Genomic DNA, 13727 nt, shown 5'->3' with positions numbered 1-13727 from the left:
AAAAACTTAAAGAAAAACTATACTAAAGCTTTCTACTACTACTCCTAAGCTACCCTAATGTTATGCTATGCTATGGTCTTCATTCTCCCTTCCTTATGAGCTAAATGGCTTCAGAAATGGGCCTCCAAACCACCAAAATCGTGAACCATGTGAGATTTTAATGAAGGCATGTACGGCCACCTGTGCGGACGCACAGACGTGTGCGTACGCACACTCTGCCGAAAATCTCTACCCGTGTGTACGCACAGGAAGTTGTGCGAACGCACACTAGGCGATGCTTGAATGGACGCGCGACATGCACGGTGCGGCTCGCGCGCACGCGTGGCTCTAATCTGATGGCTGTGCATACGCACACTAGGCTGAGCTCTACTCGTTTGATTCTTCATGCTTCCTCCACTTTGAATGCTCTTCTTCCATTCTCTCCAAGCCATTCTTACCTTATACCTCTGAAATCACTCACAAATAATATCAAGACATCGAATGGAAGGTAAATGGAATAAAAATAATCAAATTAGGCACAAAAGAGCATGTTTTCATAATCAAGCACAAATTAGGAGGAAAGTTCAAATGCATGCTATTTAGCGGAATAAGTACAAGTTTATATGATGAAATACATTCAATTTCAACCAAAAATCATAATCAAATATGGATTCATCAGATCTTCAAATTGATCATCATATCAAGTCAATAAAGTACCAAAGGATTATATGATTTTTGTTTTTATTGCTGCTATATGTTTTTAATCATAACCGATTTTGGGAATTCATGGTGGCAATAATGAAAACAAACCTCTGTTGGTGATGATACCGCAGAAGATTATTTTTTCTTGCAAGCTTCACCATAGATTTTAGGATTTTATGCTATTCTTAAATATTATGGTGAACTCAGGTGAAAATAAATGAGATCTAATTTTGGTACATCTTACAGATTCGAACCAGAACTCTTTGATTACGAAAACCTTCCATATCCAATGTGCCAGTTGAACATTGACAAATAAGCCTTAATTGATGTATGTACAATGATATTTCATATTTTTTATTATAGTCAAGTGAAAAATGAAATCTAATGTATGTTACAATGGTGCATGAAATTTGAAACTTTTCATATTTTCTACTTGTACTTTTTATATGTAATGGATGCTTCTTTTGAATTTGGTGTTGTCATAAAATCACATTTATTTTAAAAGTTTAAATTGATAGAAAAAGATATATAATTAATTATATTTTTAACAGATTTTTGTTTCAAAAGTTACCTTTTTGCATTTTTTTCAATTTTTTTATTTCCAACATTAGCATATATTTTTTTATCATCAAACGAGAAGTGTCCGAGAATATTATTTCTATTCTAACTATTAATAAAAAAATAGATGGAAGCACAAAGACCAATTTACATTTTATTGCTTTTTTTTGCATAGATAACTAAATTTAATAAAAGACATAACAAAATTATTTTTTCTTTAAATTGGTTGAACTTAACTTATAATCATATACTATTGGATGGATCTAGCTAAAATTTAAGGATAAATGATGAGAAATATTCTTAAAATATTTTTTCTTGTTAAAATTACATCCTAAAAGATCAAACTAACAAAAACTTTTTCAAAAATTTAAAATCAGAAAAAATTAAAGATAATCAAAGAATATTATTTTTTATAAATATCAAATAGTGAATAATGAAAATCCTTAAATGTTGTGTATGTAAATGTGTAATATGAATAAATTTAGCTTATTACAATATCTAAAATTGAAATATGTACATACATCTTATGACGAGTATCAATTAAAGAAATACATTAAAAAAATAAAAATATAGCACAAGGATCAATAGGGATATGTCAAAGAGGATAATAATTGGATATTCGGATTCAACTATATCTGTCAAGTATTTATTCCAAAGTTAGACAAAGAAATAGATTTATTCAAAACAAACCTTAAACTGTACAAAATTCCAAAGTATTAATAAAGATGTATTTTTTTTTCTTTTTTTTAAAATTTTAAAAATTACATATGGATCGGACAAAGATTTGAACATTAAAAGAAATTTGCATATAAAAATGGAATTCAAATGATAAGGGCAAAAAGATATACTCTTAACATGCAATGTAAATCAACTATGTTTCTAAAACGAATAAGTTTGTAAAAAGTGTATTTTGTGAATACATTTCAAACTTTTTACAATTGACACGCTATCTATTTAATTTATAGAATTAATGGTAAAATTAGTCATTAAAGATAGTTTGTTCGTCGAATTTATTCTCAAATTTTTTCCAATTAAATTAGCCCATAAAAAATTAAAATTAATCGCATTTCTCCTTTCGTTAATGGATTAATATTCCACGTTAACCATTACTAATGACATCAGGAGTATTTCTTCAACCCTCATAAATTGTTGATCTCCTTTCATCATTTTTGAATTTTTCATCATGATGAAAAACAATTATTTTCTGCATTTGCTATGGATCTCCAAGTATTTTTCATAGGATAGGTAAAAAATACACAAATCAGGAGACAATATGAATCATAATAATTTTACAAACAATTTTTCTAGATAGCTAATTAGTGGTGCATCCAACAATTGAAAAAAAAATATCCACTTACGAAAAAAAATAATACCTCAACGCCAGAGTCACCTTAATTTCACTTTCAATCCCATTCTTAGTAAAATAAACAACCACAAAAAACAAAAATAAACATCTCAAAACATAACAAAAAAACATCTAAAATCATTGTAGAAGATTATCCAAAACTCTTTCACTTATGGTAAAAAAGAATGCATCCCTTTCGGATATTAAAACATCTAAAACTTAACAAAAAAGACATCCAAAATAATTTTAAAAAATTCAAAACCTTATAAAATGAGACATCTAAAGTTATTGAAAAAAGAACATCTAAAAACTAAGAAAAGAAACATCTAAAATGTAAACCCCGGTTAAATTAGTAGATAATTAGTTAATAAATTATTTTTTAATAAGGAGGATTAGAAATGCGAATATTATATCAAAATAGGGTAGAGCTCATCGAAACGAGAATTTTGACACTAATTTTGAAGAAAACGGTCCAAGAATGGACCGAAAGGACCGAACCGGACCCGAACCGGGCTGTCGGTTCAACCGGACCAGCCCTATTAAATGAACCCAGCTTTGTCTTCTCCCTCATTACTGCAGCAACGAAGCTTTCAGCTTCCAGGGAGAAGAGAAACGAGAAATATCCCGTAACCCCAACGTAAATTTTCGATCCCCGTAACTTCTCCGTCCGAGCTCCAATCGCCGCACCGTTTGCGGCCACGCGTTCACCGCGTCGAGCTCTACATTTCTATCGGAACAATTTCATAGGTAACTTGTTTAATCACTCTCAGCTTCATCTTCCCCCAATTTTCGAATTTTAAGTGGGAATATTGAATTTCTTTGATTTCTGATGTTTTAGGATCCAATTAGCTTGAGAGAAACATTCACTCTTGCTTATGTGAAGCTTGGGTAAGGTGAGGATACGATAATTCTATTTTAATTTCATTAAATTTGAGCTTTGAGTATTAAATTGGGTATATATGTATTATGAATGTGTATTAGGTTGAAAATAAATAATTGGAGCTTGAAATTGTGAATACTGGAACTTGGAGGAAGCGGATTAGTTGAGTTTTGAGGGGCTGTCTTGGTTTTGAATAAATAGCTTTGGTTGTTACGTGGAAATCGGCTAAGGTATGGTTTAGGTTTCTTACATTTAATATATAATGTTCTGTGAAAACTTAGGCTAGACGGCCATAGGATAAGTTGGAATGCAGGTGTATGTTTAATGTTTAGTAATTTGTTGATGAATATATTTGGTTGAAGTTTATTGGATAATTAGTTATTAATCTTGGATGGTGAATGTTATTGTTGATGAACATGGTTGGTTTAGTGCTAATGATTTGGTGAATTATTGATTTGAGATATTATGTGTTAGAAGCCTAGGGTTAGTGAACTATGATCCTTAGTTGAATTTTGGTTGTTGGATTTGAATATTGTATGAATATAATTGTTAATCTGAAGTAGATTTATTGTGGTGACTGTTATGATGATGAGGAAGGGTATGTTGAATTGAAAAGAAAGCAGGTTTGGACCCGAAAAGGGTGGCAAAGTCCGAGTTTTAGAGGAGATGCTGCCGAAATTTTATAAAAAATTAGAGATTTTGTTTAGATGATTATTTAAAAGAGATTTAGATTTAAATGTTATATGGTTTGATTTTGAGTTATTAAGAAAGTGAGTATGTTTTAAGTTTGAAGTTTGATTCTTAGAAAAGAATGAATTATGTTTTGAATTGAAACTATTGATGGACGGAATGGGAGGTGTGATAATGAAGGATAAGGATTGAATATGTTTAATGTATGATGATGAATGAGATGCAATTGAGAATGATGTGGATGTTGAGGAATTATAATTGAATTATTTATATGGCTTATGAATTTGAATAATCTGAGATACGAGATTCCCTGGATTAAGTGTCGTGGCTTGCCACCACGTGTACCAGGTTGAAAACTCGATACTCTGTTGACCCTACGACGTAAGTGTGACCGGGCACTATATAAATTCCCGGGAATGTTACCCCCATTGAGCAATATTGATTATTTGAGAAAAATCTATGCATAGACTCTTGGGGATGCACGTCGGGGGACAGTCTAAGGACAATTCAGACTTGTCGGGTTGGCTGGATAACCGACAGATGAGCCTCATCAGCCATAGGACAGGCATGCATCATATGCATATTACTTGAATTACTTGCTTGTGCTCTAATTGGGTGTGCCTATCTGTATTTGCCATGCTAAATGTGTATTTGTTACCTGCAGTAGTTGTAACTTTCTTGTGTTTGCCTTTATCTGTTTATTTGTCTGTGAAAATGCATGATGGAATTGGAGGTATGGAGGAATGGCAGTATAGGACTTAGATTTAAGGTTAAGTTAAGTTAGGATTAAATATTTTTAGGAAACCACCTTTTATGGCTTCTGTTTAATACTTTGAGCTCTACAATCTGAGTGTCGGCGTTCTAGGATTGCCTCTGGCATTCCCAGGACCTTATATATTATGTGTGTGGCACCTTTACCATACTGAGAACCTCCGGTTCTCATTCCATACTATGTTGTTGTTTTTCAGATGCAGGTCGGGAGCCATCTCGTTAGGCGTCTGGACTCTTAAAGCGGAGGGGTTACTGGATAGTGTTGTTGTATAGTTTTGTTGTACAGTGATGTATATATATGTACTTAGCTTTCTCTCCTTATAACTTGTCCTTTTTGATCCTCTTAGAGGTTTATGGAGAGGCAGGATTGTGTGTATGTACTTTTGGGTTTTGGATATGTATGTATATATGTGTAAATATTCTCCGGCCAGTCTTGACTTCGCAGGCTGAGTTAGGAGCTTGTTATTTTGTATCTTTGGCACTCTATTCCTACTTCTGTTATCTTATGTTTGACAGTTACGGTTTTCTTAGCATGCAAGTTAACTCGTTCCTTGAGCGTTGCGCTTTTATCTCGCGATTTTTATTTCCCCTATCCTTCAAGGCTCCTAGTATATTATAACTCTTCTGCTATTATATGTACTTATTTTATTTTAGAGGTCGTAATACCACATCACCTCTGTTTTACAACTTAAGCGTAAAGCTTTGTGTGGTAGGGTGTCACATTAATGGTATCAGAGCAGTTCGTTCCTATAGAGCCTGAAAGACGGACTGATTGTGCTTCTGTGCATTCTCTGTATATGTGTTTATGTGCTATTAGGATATCTGATTGATATATATGGCATAAACGTTTGTGAGCATGCATTTGGAACTTAAAGCATTAGACCTGTGATATTGAGACTGATCAACTTAATATCACTTGTTTGGTGTGTATAGGGACCAGATGTCGACTCGCGGACGTGGTCGCGGGCGAGGTAGAGGTAGGACAGGCACCGTTACTCCTGTACCCACAGGGACTGATCCAGTAGACTTTATGGCTGCCTTGGGAAATATGGCTGCAGCTATGCAGGCAACAGCTGAGGCACTGGGTAATCAGATAAATCAGGGTAATCATGGGAACAATAATGATGAGGACGGTCCTATGACACTTGCTACATTTCTGAAAGTTCGCCCTCCGACTTTTAGGGGAACCTCAAATCCTACTGATGCAGATAATTGGATTCAGGCTATGGAAAGGGCATTACAGGCACAACAGGTTCCTGAAGAGCAATGGGTTGAATTTGGAACTTATCAGTTGCAAGGTGAAGCTCAGTATTGGTGGCAGGGAACACGACGTATCCTGCAGCCTGATGGTGCTGCGATTCCTTTGGAGGTTTTCCGGACAGAGTTCTATAAGAAATACTTTCCTAATTCAGCTAGAAATGCCAAGGAACTTGAATTAATGCAGTTAAAGCAGGGACAAATGACTGTTGCTGAGTATACCAGTAAATTTGAGGAGTTATGTCGCTTTTCTCGTATCTGTCAAGGTGCGCCTGAAGATTTTGCTGAATGGAAGTGTATTAAATATGAGGGAGGTCTTCGGAGCGATATTCTGAGCTTCGTTGCCCCAATGGAGATCAGGGTGTTTTCTGAATTGGTGAATAAGAGTAGGGTGGCTGAGGATTGTGTGAGGAAGGCGGCAGCAGAGAAAGAAAGTTTGAGGGTGCCTTTTCAGAGGCCTTCAGGGAGGAACTTTGCTCCGAGAGGTAGGAATTTCAAGCGTGGAGGCTTTGTTCCGCAGCAGACTCAGGGTCAGGGTAATTATAGAAGGCCGAATATTACTGCTAATCAAGGAAAAAGGTTTGGGAAGCAGCCACAGCAGGATCTGAATTGTCAGAAGTGTGGAAAATATCATCCTGGAGTTCCGTGTAGATTAGGACTTGGAGTGTGCTATTCCTGTGGACAGCCCGGGCATATAGCCAGTAATTGCCCTGAGAAGAAGAAGTATGAGACTGGTAGGGTGCAGCAGCCGGGGAGAGTATACACCACTTCTACCATTGGTGCTGAGGGATCTGAGACACTGATTAGAGGTAATTGTGAAATGGCTGGTAAAATCTTAAATGCTTTATTTGATTCAGGAGTGTCTCATTCATTTATTGCATTTGAAAAGGCCAATAAATTAGGATTGAGAATGGTGGTTTTAGGTTATGATTTGAAAGTATATAATGCTACTCATGAAGCTATGGTGACTAGGATAGAATATCCACAAGTTCCTTTTCGAGTGCAACAACGTGAATTTGTGCATGATTTGATTTGTTTGCCTATGACTGGTCTTGATCTCATTTTGGGGTTGGATTGGTTATCCAAGAATCATGTTTTACTTGATTGTTCTGAAAAGTCAGTACAGTTTATGCCGGAAGGGTCAGAAGCACCAGTTGTGGTGAATAGTTACTATTTGAATTCTATGATAGTAAACTGTTCTGGAACTGAATGTCAGGGTATTATGTTATTAACTGCGGGAGTATCAGGTGATGATCAGAGTTTAGAGCAAATTCCGGTTGTATGTGAATTTCCAGATGTGTTTCCGGATGATATTAATGAATTCCCACCTAACCGAGAGGTTGAATTTGCAATTGAGTTGGTACCTGGATCCGGTCCAATTTCAATTACTCCTTATAGGATGTCGCCTTTAGAAATGGCTGAACTGAAAGCTCAGCTGGAAGATCTGTTGGGTAAGCATTTTATCCGACCAAGTGTTTCTCCGTGGGGAGCGCCAGTGTTACTGGTAAAGAAGAAGGATGGGAGTATGCGGCTGTGTGTCGATTATCGGCAATTGAATAAGATCACTGTGAAGAATAAATATCCGTTGCCTAGAATCGATGATCTAATGGATCAGCTACAGGGTGCCAGTGTGTTTTCTAAGATTGACCTGCGATCCGGATATCATCAGATAAGGGTTAGAGACGAGGATATTCCGAAAACTGCTTTCAGGACCCGTTATGGTCATTATGAGTATACAGTGATGTCTTTTGGGTTAACTAATGCCCCGGCAGTATTTATGGATTATATGAACAGGATTTTTCGACCGTATCTGGACAAGTTTGTTATTGTCTTCATTGATGACATTCTTGTTTATTCTAAGACTGAAGAGGAACATGCTGATCACTTGCGGATTGTGCTTCAAATTCTGAGAGATAGGAAGTTATATGCTAAGTTATCTAAATGTGAGTTCTGGAAGAGTGAAGTGAAATTTCTCGGCCACGTGGTGAGTAAGCAGGGGATAGCTGTGGATCCTGCTAAGGTGGAAGCAGTGATGAATTGGGAGCGACCAACTTCAGTGACAGAGATCAGGAATTTCTTAGGTTTGGCAGGGTATTATCGCAGATTCATTAAGGGATTTTCACAGCTCGCCTTACCTTTAACTAAGTTGACTAGGAAGGATACACCTTTTATCTGGACTCCGGAATGTGAAGAGAGTTTTCAGGCATTGAAGCACAGGTTGACTACTGCACCTGTATTGGTATTACCTGAACCAAGTGAACCGTTTGAAGTGTATTGTGATGCATCTCTGAAAGGGTTAGGGTGTGTTCTGATGCAGCACCAGAATGTTGTAGCATACGCCTCACGGCAGTTAAGGCCGCATGAGATGAACTACCCAACACATGATTTAGAACTTGCTGCTGTTGTGTTTGCTTTAAAGATTTGGAGGCACTATCTCTATGGTGTTAAGTTTCATGTTTTCTCAGACCATAAGAGTTTGAAGTATCTTTTTGAGCAGAAAGAATTGAATATGCGTCAGAGGAGATGGATGGAACTTCTGAAAGATTATGATTTTGAATTGAATTATCATCCAGGAAAAGCGAATGTTGTAGCGGACGCTTTGAGTCGGAAGTCTTTATATGCAGCTTGGATGATGCTACGGGAGGAAGAGTTACTGAAGGCATTCCAAGGTTTGAATTTGGGAGTTAGAGAAGAATCTAGAATCCTGTGTTTGAGTCAGTTGCAAATTTCTAGTGATTTTAAATCAGAACTTCTGAAGGCTCATCAAGATAGTGAAGCGTTACGTAAGGTATTACCAGCAGTTGAACAGGGAAAATAGTGGAGAATGTCAGAAGGTCATGATGGTTTATGGAGGTTCAAGAACCGGATTATTGTGCCTGATGTTGGAGACCTACGACAAAGTATCTTGAAGGAAGCTCACAAGAGCGGGTTTTCAATTAACCCAGGGAGCACTAAAATGTATCAGGATCTGAAAGCGATGTTCTGGTGGCCAGGTATGAAGAATGATGTGGCATTGCATGTATCTAAATGTTTAACGTGTCAGAAGGTTAAGATTGAGCATCAGAGACCATCAGGGACCCTTCAGCCTTTAGAGATTCCACAATGGAAATGGGAGAGTATCGCAATGGATTTTGTGATAGGGTTGCCTAGAACCCGATCAGGTTATGACGCTATTTGGGTGGTTGTAGATCGACTAACAAAATCAGCTCACTTTCTTCCTATCCGAATAAGTTGCACAATGGAGGAATTGGCTCGAATGTATATCAAAGAGATTGTCAGGTTACATGGTGTACCCTCTACTATTATATCTGATAGAGATCCCCGTTTTACATCAAGGTTCTGGGGAGCTTTTCAGCGTGCATTTGGACTCAGTTAAGCTTGAGTACTGCGTATCACCCTCAGACAGATGGTCAGTCAGAAAGAACTATTCAGACCTTGGAGGATATGCTAAGGGCTTGTGTTTTGGACCAGCCGGTAAGCTGGGACCGGTATATGCCATTAGTAGAGTTTGCTTATAATAATAGCTATCATGCGAGCATCGGAATGGCTCCATATGAGGCTCTGTATGGCAGGAAATGTCAATCTCCGTTGTGTTGGTATGAAACTGGAGAAAAGAGTTTATTAGGGCCTGAGATGATAGCTGAAACGACTGAGCAGATAAAGAAGATTCGTAATCGAATGCTTATAGCCCAGAGCCGCCAGAAAAGTTATGCTGATCAGAGGCGAAAGCCTTTGGAATTTGAGGAAGGAGAACATGTTTTTCTGAAAGTAACACCAACCACTGGAGTGGGAAGAGCTATTAAGACCAAGAAACTGAATCCCCGTTATATTGGACCGTTCGAGATTCTGAAGAGAATTGGACCAGTGGCTTATAGAATTGCCTTACCGCCATACCTTTCGAATTTGCACGATGTATTTCATGTATCACAGCTTCGGAAGTATACTCCTGATGCAAGTCATGTTCTAGAACCAGAACCAATCCAAGTGAGAGAAGATCTAACACTCCCAGTAATTCCGGTGAGGATTGATGACACCAGTGTTAAACGATTACGAGGAAGGGAAGTATCATTGGTAAAAGTAGCTTGGAGACGAGCTGGTATCGAGGAACATACCTGGGAACTCGAATCAGATATGCGAAAGGACTATCCACATCTCTTTTCAGGTAACTATATTTGAATTTTGAGGGCAAAATTCTTTATTAGGTGGGTAGGATGTAAACCCCGGTTAAATTAGTAAATAATTAGTTAATAAATTATTTTTAATAAGGAGGATTAGAAATGCGAATATTATATCAAATAGGGTAGAGCTCATCGAAACGAGAATTTTGACACTAATTTGAAGAAACGGTCCAAGAATGGACCGAAAGGACCGAACCGGACCCGAACCGGGCTGTCGGTTCAACCGGACCAGCCCTATTAAATGAACCCAGCTTTGTCTTCTCCCTCATTACTGCAGCAACGAGCTTTCAGCTTCCAGGGAAGAGAAACGAGAAATATCCGTAACCCAACGTAAATTTCCGATCCCCGTAACTTCTCCGTCCGAGCTCCAATCGCCGCACCGTTTGCGGCCACGCATTCACCGCGTCGAGCTCTACATTTCTATCGGAACAATTTCATAGGTAACTTGTTTAATCACTCTCAGCTTCATCTTCCCCCAATTTTCGAATTTTAAGTGGGAATATTGAATTTCTTTGATTTCTGATGTTTTAGGATCCAATTAGCTTGAGAGAAACGTTCACTCTTGCTTATGTGAAGCTTGGGTAAGGTGAGGATACGATAATTCTATTTTAATTTCATTAAATTTGAGCTTTGAGTATTAAATTGGGTATATATGTATTATGAATGTGTATTAGGTTGAAATAAATAATTGGAGCTTGAAATTGTGAATACTGGAACTTGGAGGAAGCGGATTAGTTGAGTTTTGAGGGGCTGTCTTGGTTTTGAATAAATAGCTTTGGTTGTTACGTGGAAATCGGCTAAGGTATGGTTTAGGTTTCTTACATTTAATATATAATGTTCTGTGAAAACTTAGGCTAGACGGCCATAGGATAAGTTGGAATGCAGGTGTATGTTTAATGTTTAGTAATTTGTTGATGAATATATTTGGTTGAAGTTTATTGGATAATTAGTTATTAATCTTGGATGGTGAATGTTATTGTTGATGAACATGGTTGGTTTAGTGCTAATGATTTGGTGAATTATTGATTTGAGATATTATGTGTTAGAAGCCTAGGGTTAGTGAACTATGATCCTTAGTTGAATTTTGGTTGTTGGATTTGAATATTGTATGAATATAATTGTTAATCTGAAGTAGATTTATTGTGGTGACTGTTATGATGATGAGGAAGGGTATGTTGAATTGAAAAGAAAGCAGGTTTGGACCCGAAAAGGGTGGCAAAGTCCGAGTTTTAGAGGAGATGCTGCCGAAATTTTATAAAAAATTAGAGATTTTGTTTAGATGATTATTTAAAAGAGATTTAGATTTAAATGTTATATGGTTTGATTTTGAGTTATTAAGAAAGTGAGTATGTTTTAAGTTTGAAGTTTGATTCTTAGAAAAGAATGAATTATGTTTTGAATTGAAACTATTGATGGACGGAATGGAGGTGTGATAATGAAGGATAAGGATTGAATATGTTTAATGTATGATGATGAATGAGATGCAATTGAGAATGATGTGGATGTTGAGGAATTATAATTGAATTATTTATATGGCTTATGAATTTGAATAATCTGAGATACGAGATTCCCTGGATTAAGTGTCGTGGCTTGCCACCACGTGTACCAGGTTGAAAACTCGATACTCTGTTGACCCTACGACGTAAGTGTGACCGGGCACTATATAAATTCCCGGGAATGTTACCCCATTGAGCAATATTGATTATTTGAGAAAAATCTATGCATAGACTCTTGGGGATGCACGTCGGGGACAGTCTAAGGACAATTCAGACTTGTCGGGTTGGCTGGATAACCGACAGATGAGCCTCATCAGCCATAGGACAGGCATGCATCATATGCATATTACTTGAATTACTTGCTTGTGCTCTAATTGGGTGTGCCTATCTGTATTTGCCATGCTAAATGTGTATTTGTACCTGCAGTAGTTGTAACTTTCTTGTGTTTGCCTTTATCTGTTTATTTGTCTGTGAAAATGCATGATGGAATTGGAGGTATGGAGGAATGGCAGTATAGGACTTAGATTTAAGGTTAAGTTAAGTTAGGATTAATATTTTAGGAAACCACCTTTTATGGCTTCTGTTAATACTTTGAGCTCTACAATCTGAGTGTCGCGTTCTAGGATTGCCTCTGCATTCCAGGACCTTATATTATGTGTGGCACCTTACCATACTGAGAACCTCCGTTCTCATTCCATACTATGTTGTTGTTTTTCAGATGCAGGTCGGGAGCCATCTCGTTAGGCGTCTGGACTCTTAAAGCGGAGGGTTACTGGATAGTGTGTTGTAAGATCCGGTTAATTAACGGCTAATTAACCCATAAATGAGAATTTATTCTAGAAAGCCAAAAATGTTATTTTTATGGCTTAATATGATAGAGGAAATTGAGACGAGAATTTCGGTACCAATTTTATAGAAATCGGACCAAGATTGGACCGAACGGGCCAAACCGGGCCAACCGGACCCAAAGTGGGCCCTTGGCCCAACTAAACTAAACCAAAACCCTAGTTTTCAGCACTCTCTCTCCTCATTTGAGACACTAAACACGCTGAAATGGAGGCCATGGAGGGAAGAACACTCTCTCAAGTTCTATCTCTCACTTGATCTTCAAACCACCATAACTTTTGATCTAGAGCTCCGATTGCCGCTCCGTTTGCGGCCACGCATTCACCGCGGAGAGCTCTACAAAACCCATACAATAATCTTGAGGTAAGCCACGTTTTACTGTTCGAAATTCCAGACCTTGATTTCGAGTTTCATGAGTAAAAATGTTGAGATTTTGGGTTCTTTGATGTTATAGGACCCAACTCTCTTGAAGAGAAGGTTAATCTTGTCTCTTTGGACCTTGGGTGTGGTAAGATTCTCAACCCTAGTGTAATTTGTTGTTCTATGAGTTTGGGCATTGAGATGTTGTGTATGGGTATGATGATTGTGGCTTAGGTTGTGTATATGTGAATATTGGAGCTTGATTGGTGATTTTGGAAAGCTTGGAAGAGGGTTTTGTGTGATAAAATCTGTTCTTGGAGGTGTTGATACCTTGAGAGCTTGAGGACAAGTGGTTTGGAAGTGCTCCGGTTGAGCTTGGGAAATGGCTAAGGTATGGTTTTAGTTTCCCGTATCTAATATGTAATGTGGTAGGAAATACTTAGGCTAGAGGCCCTAAGATAGGCATTGAATTGATGATGTTGTTGAATGGTTGAGATATATGATGTGATCATATGTGTGATTATGAATATTGATGCCTTGATTGTGTGATATGAGAAATGCATGTTGTGATATATGCTTGATGGATGATTGAGGTTGAATTGATGGGTGGTGCCATATTGTGGTGAGTATGATATTATGTATAATGATGGTTGATTGGAAATGGT

General features: G+C 37.4%; 1 protein-coding gene and 1 long non-coding RNA gene across 2 annotated transcripts; both read left to right on the top strand.

Moving 5' to 3' along the window:
* Nucleotides 1-3153: 3153 nt before the first annotated feature.
* On the top strand, nucleotides 3154-5494 carry LOC140178366 (uncharacterized). Its single transcript, XR_011871393.1, has 4 exons — nucleotides 3154-3331; nucleotides 3423-3477; nucleotides 3566-3694; nucleotides 5123-5494. It is a non-coding gene; the product is annotated as an uncharacterized lncRNA (long non-coding RNA).
* Nucleotides 5495-5850: 356 nt separating this feature from the next.
* LOC140178365 (uncharacterized) lies at nucleotides 5851-12625 on the top strand. The gene is made up of 2 exons (XM_072215053.1): nucleotides 5851-6991; nucleotides 12575-12625. Exons 1-2 carry the CDS (start codon nucleotides 5866-5868, stop codon nucleotides 12598-12600), a joined length of 1152 nt encoding a protein of 383 aa, XP_072071154.1. The 5' UTR covers nucleotides 5851-5865; the 3' UTR covers nucleotides 12601-12625.
* The last annotated feature ends 1102 nt before the right edge of the window (nucleotides 12626-13727 follow it).

The sequence above is a fragment of the Arachis hypogaea genome, chromosome 14 (assembly GCF_003086295.3).
Source record: "Arachis hypogaea cultivar Tifrunner chromosome 14, arahy.Tifrunner.gnm2.J5K5, whole genome shotgun sequence".
Taxonomy (NCBI): domain Eukaryota; kingdom Viridiplantae; phylum Streptophyta; class Magnoliopsida; order Fabales; family Fabaceae; genus Arachis; species Arachis hypogaea.
The sequence above is the reverse complement of the archived record's forward strand: the minus strand, read 5'-3'. Positions and strand labels throughout refer to the sequence as shown.

What these genes read in the sequence shown, in the direction of transcription:
- LOC140178365 (XM_072215053.1), top strand. Translation starts at nt 5,866, where the DNA reads ATGTCGACTCGCGGACGTGGTCGCGGGCGAGGTAGAGGTAGGACAGGC. An exon ending in ATCTGAGACACTGATTAGAG is followed by an intron (nt 6,992 to 12,574) that starts GTAATTGTGAAA and finishes GTTGTTTTTCAG; the next exon opens with ATGCAGGTCGGGAGCCATCT.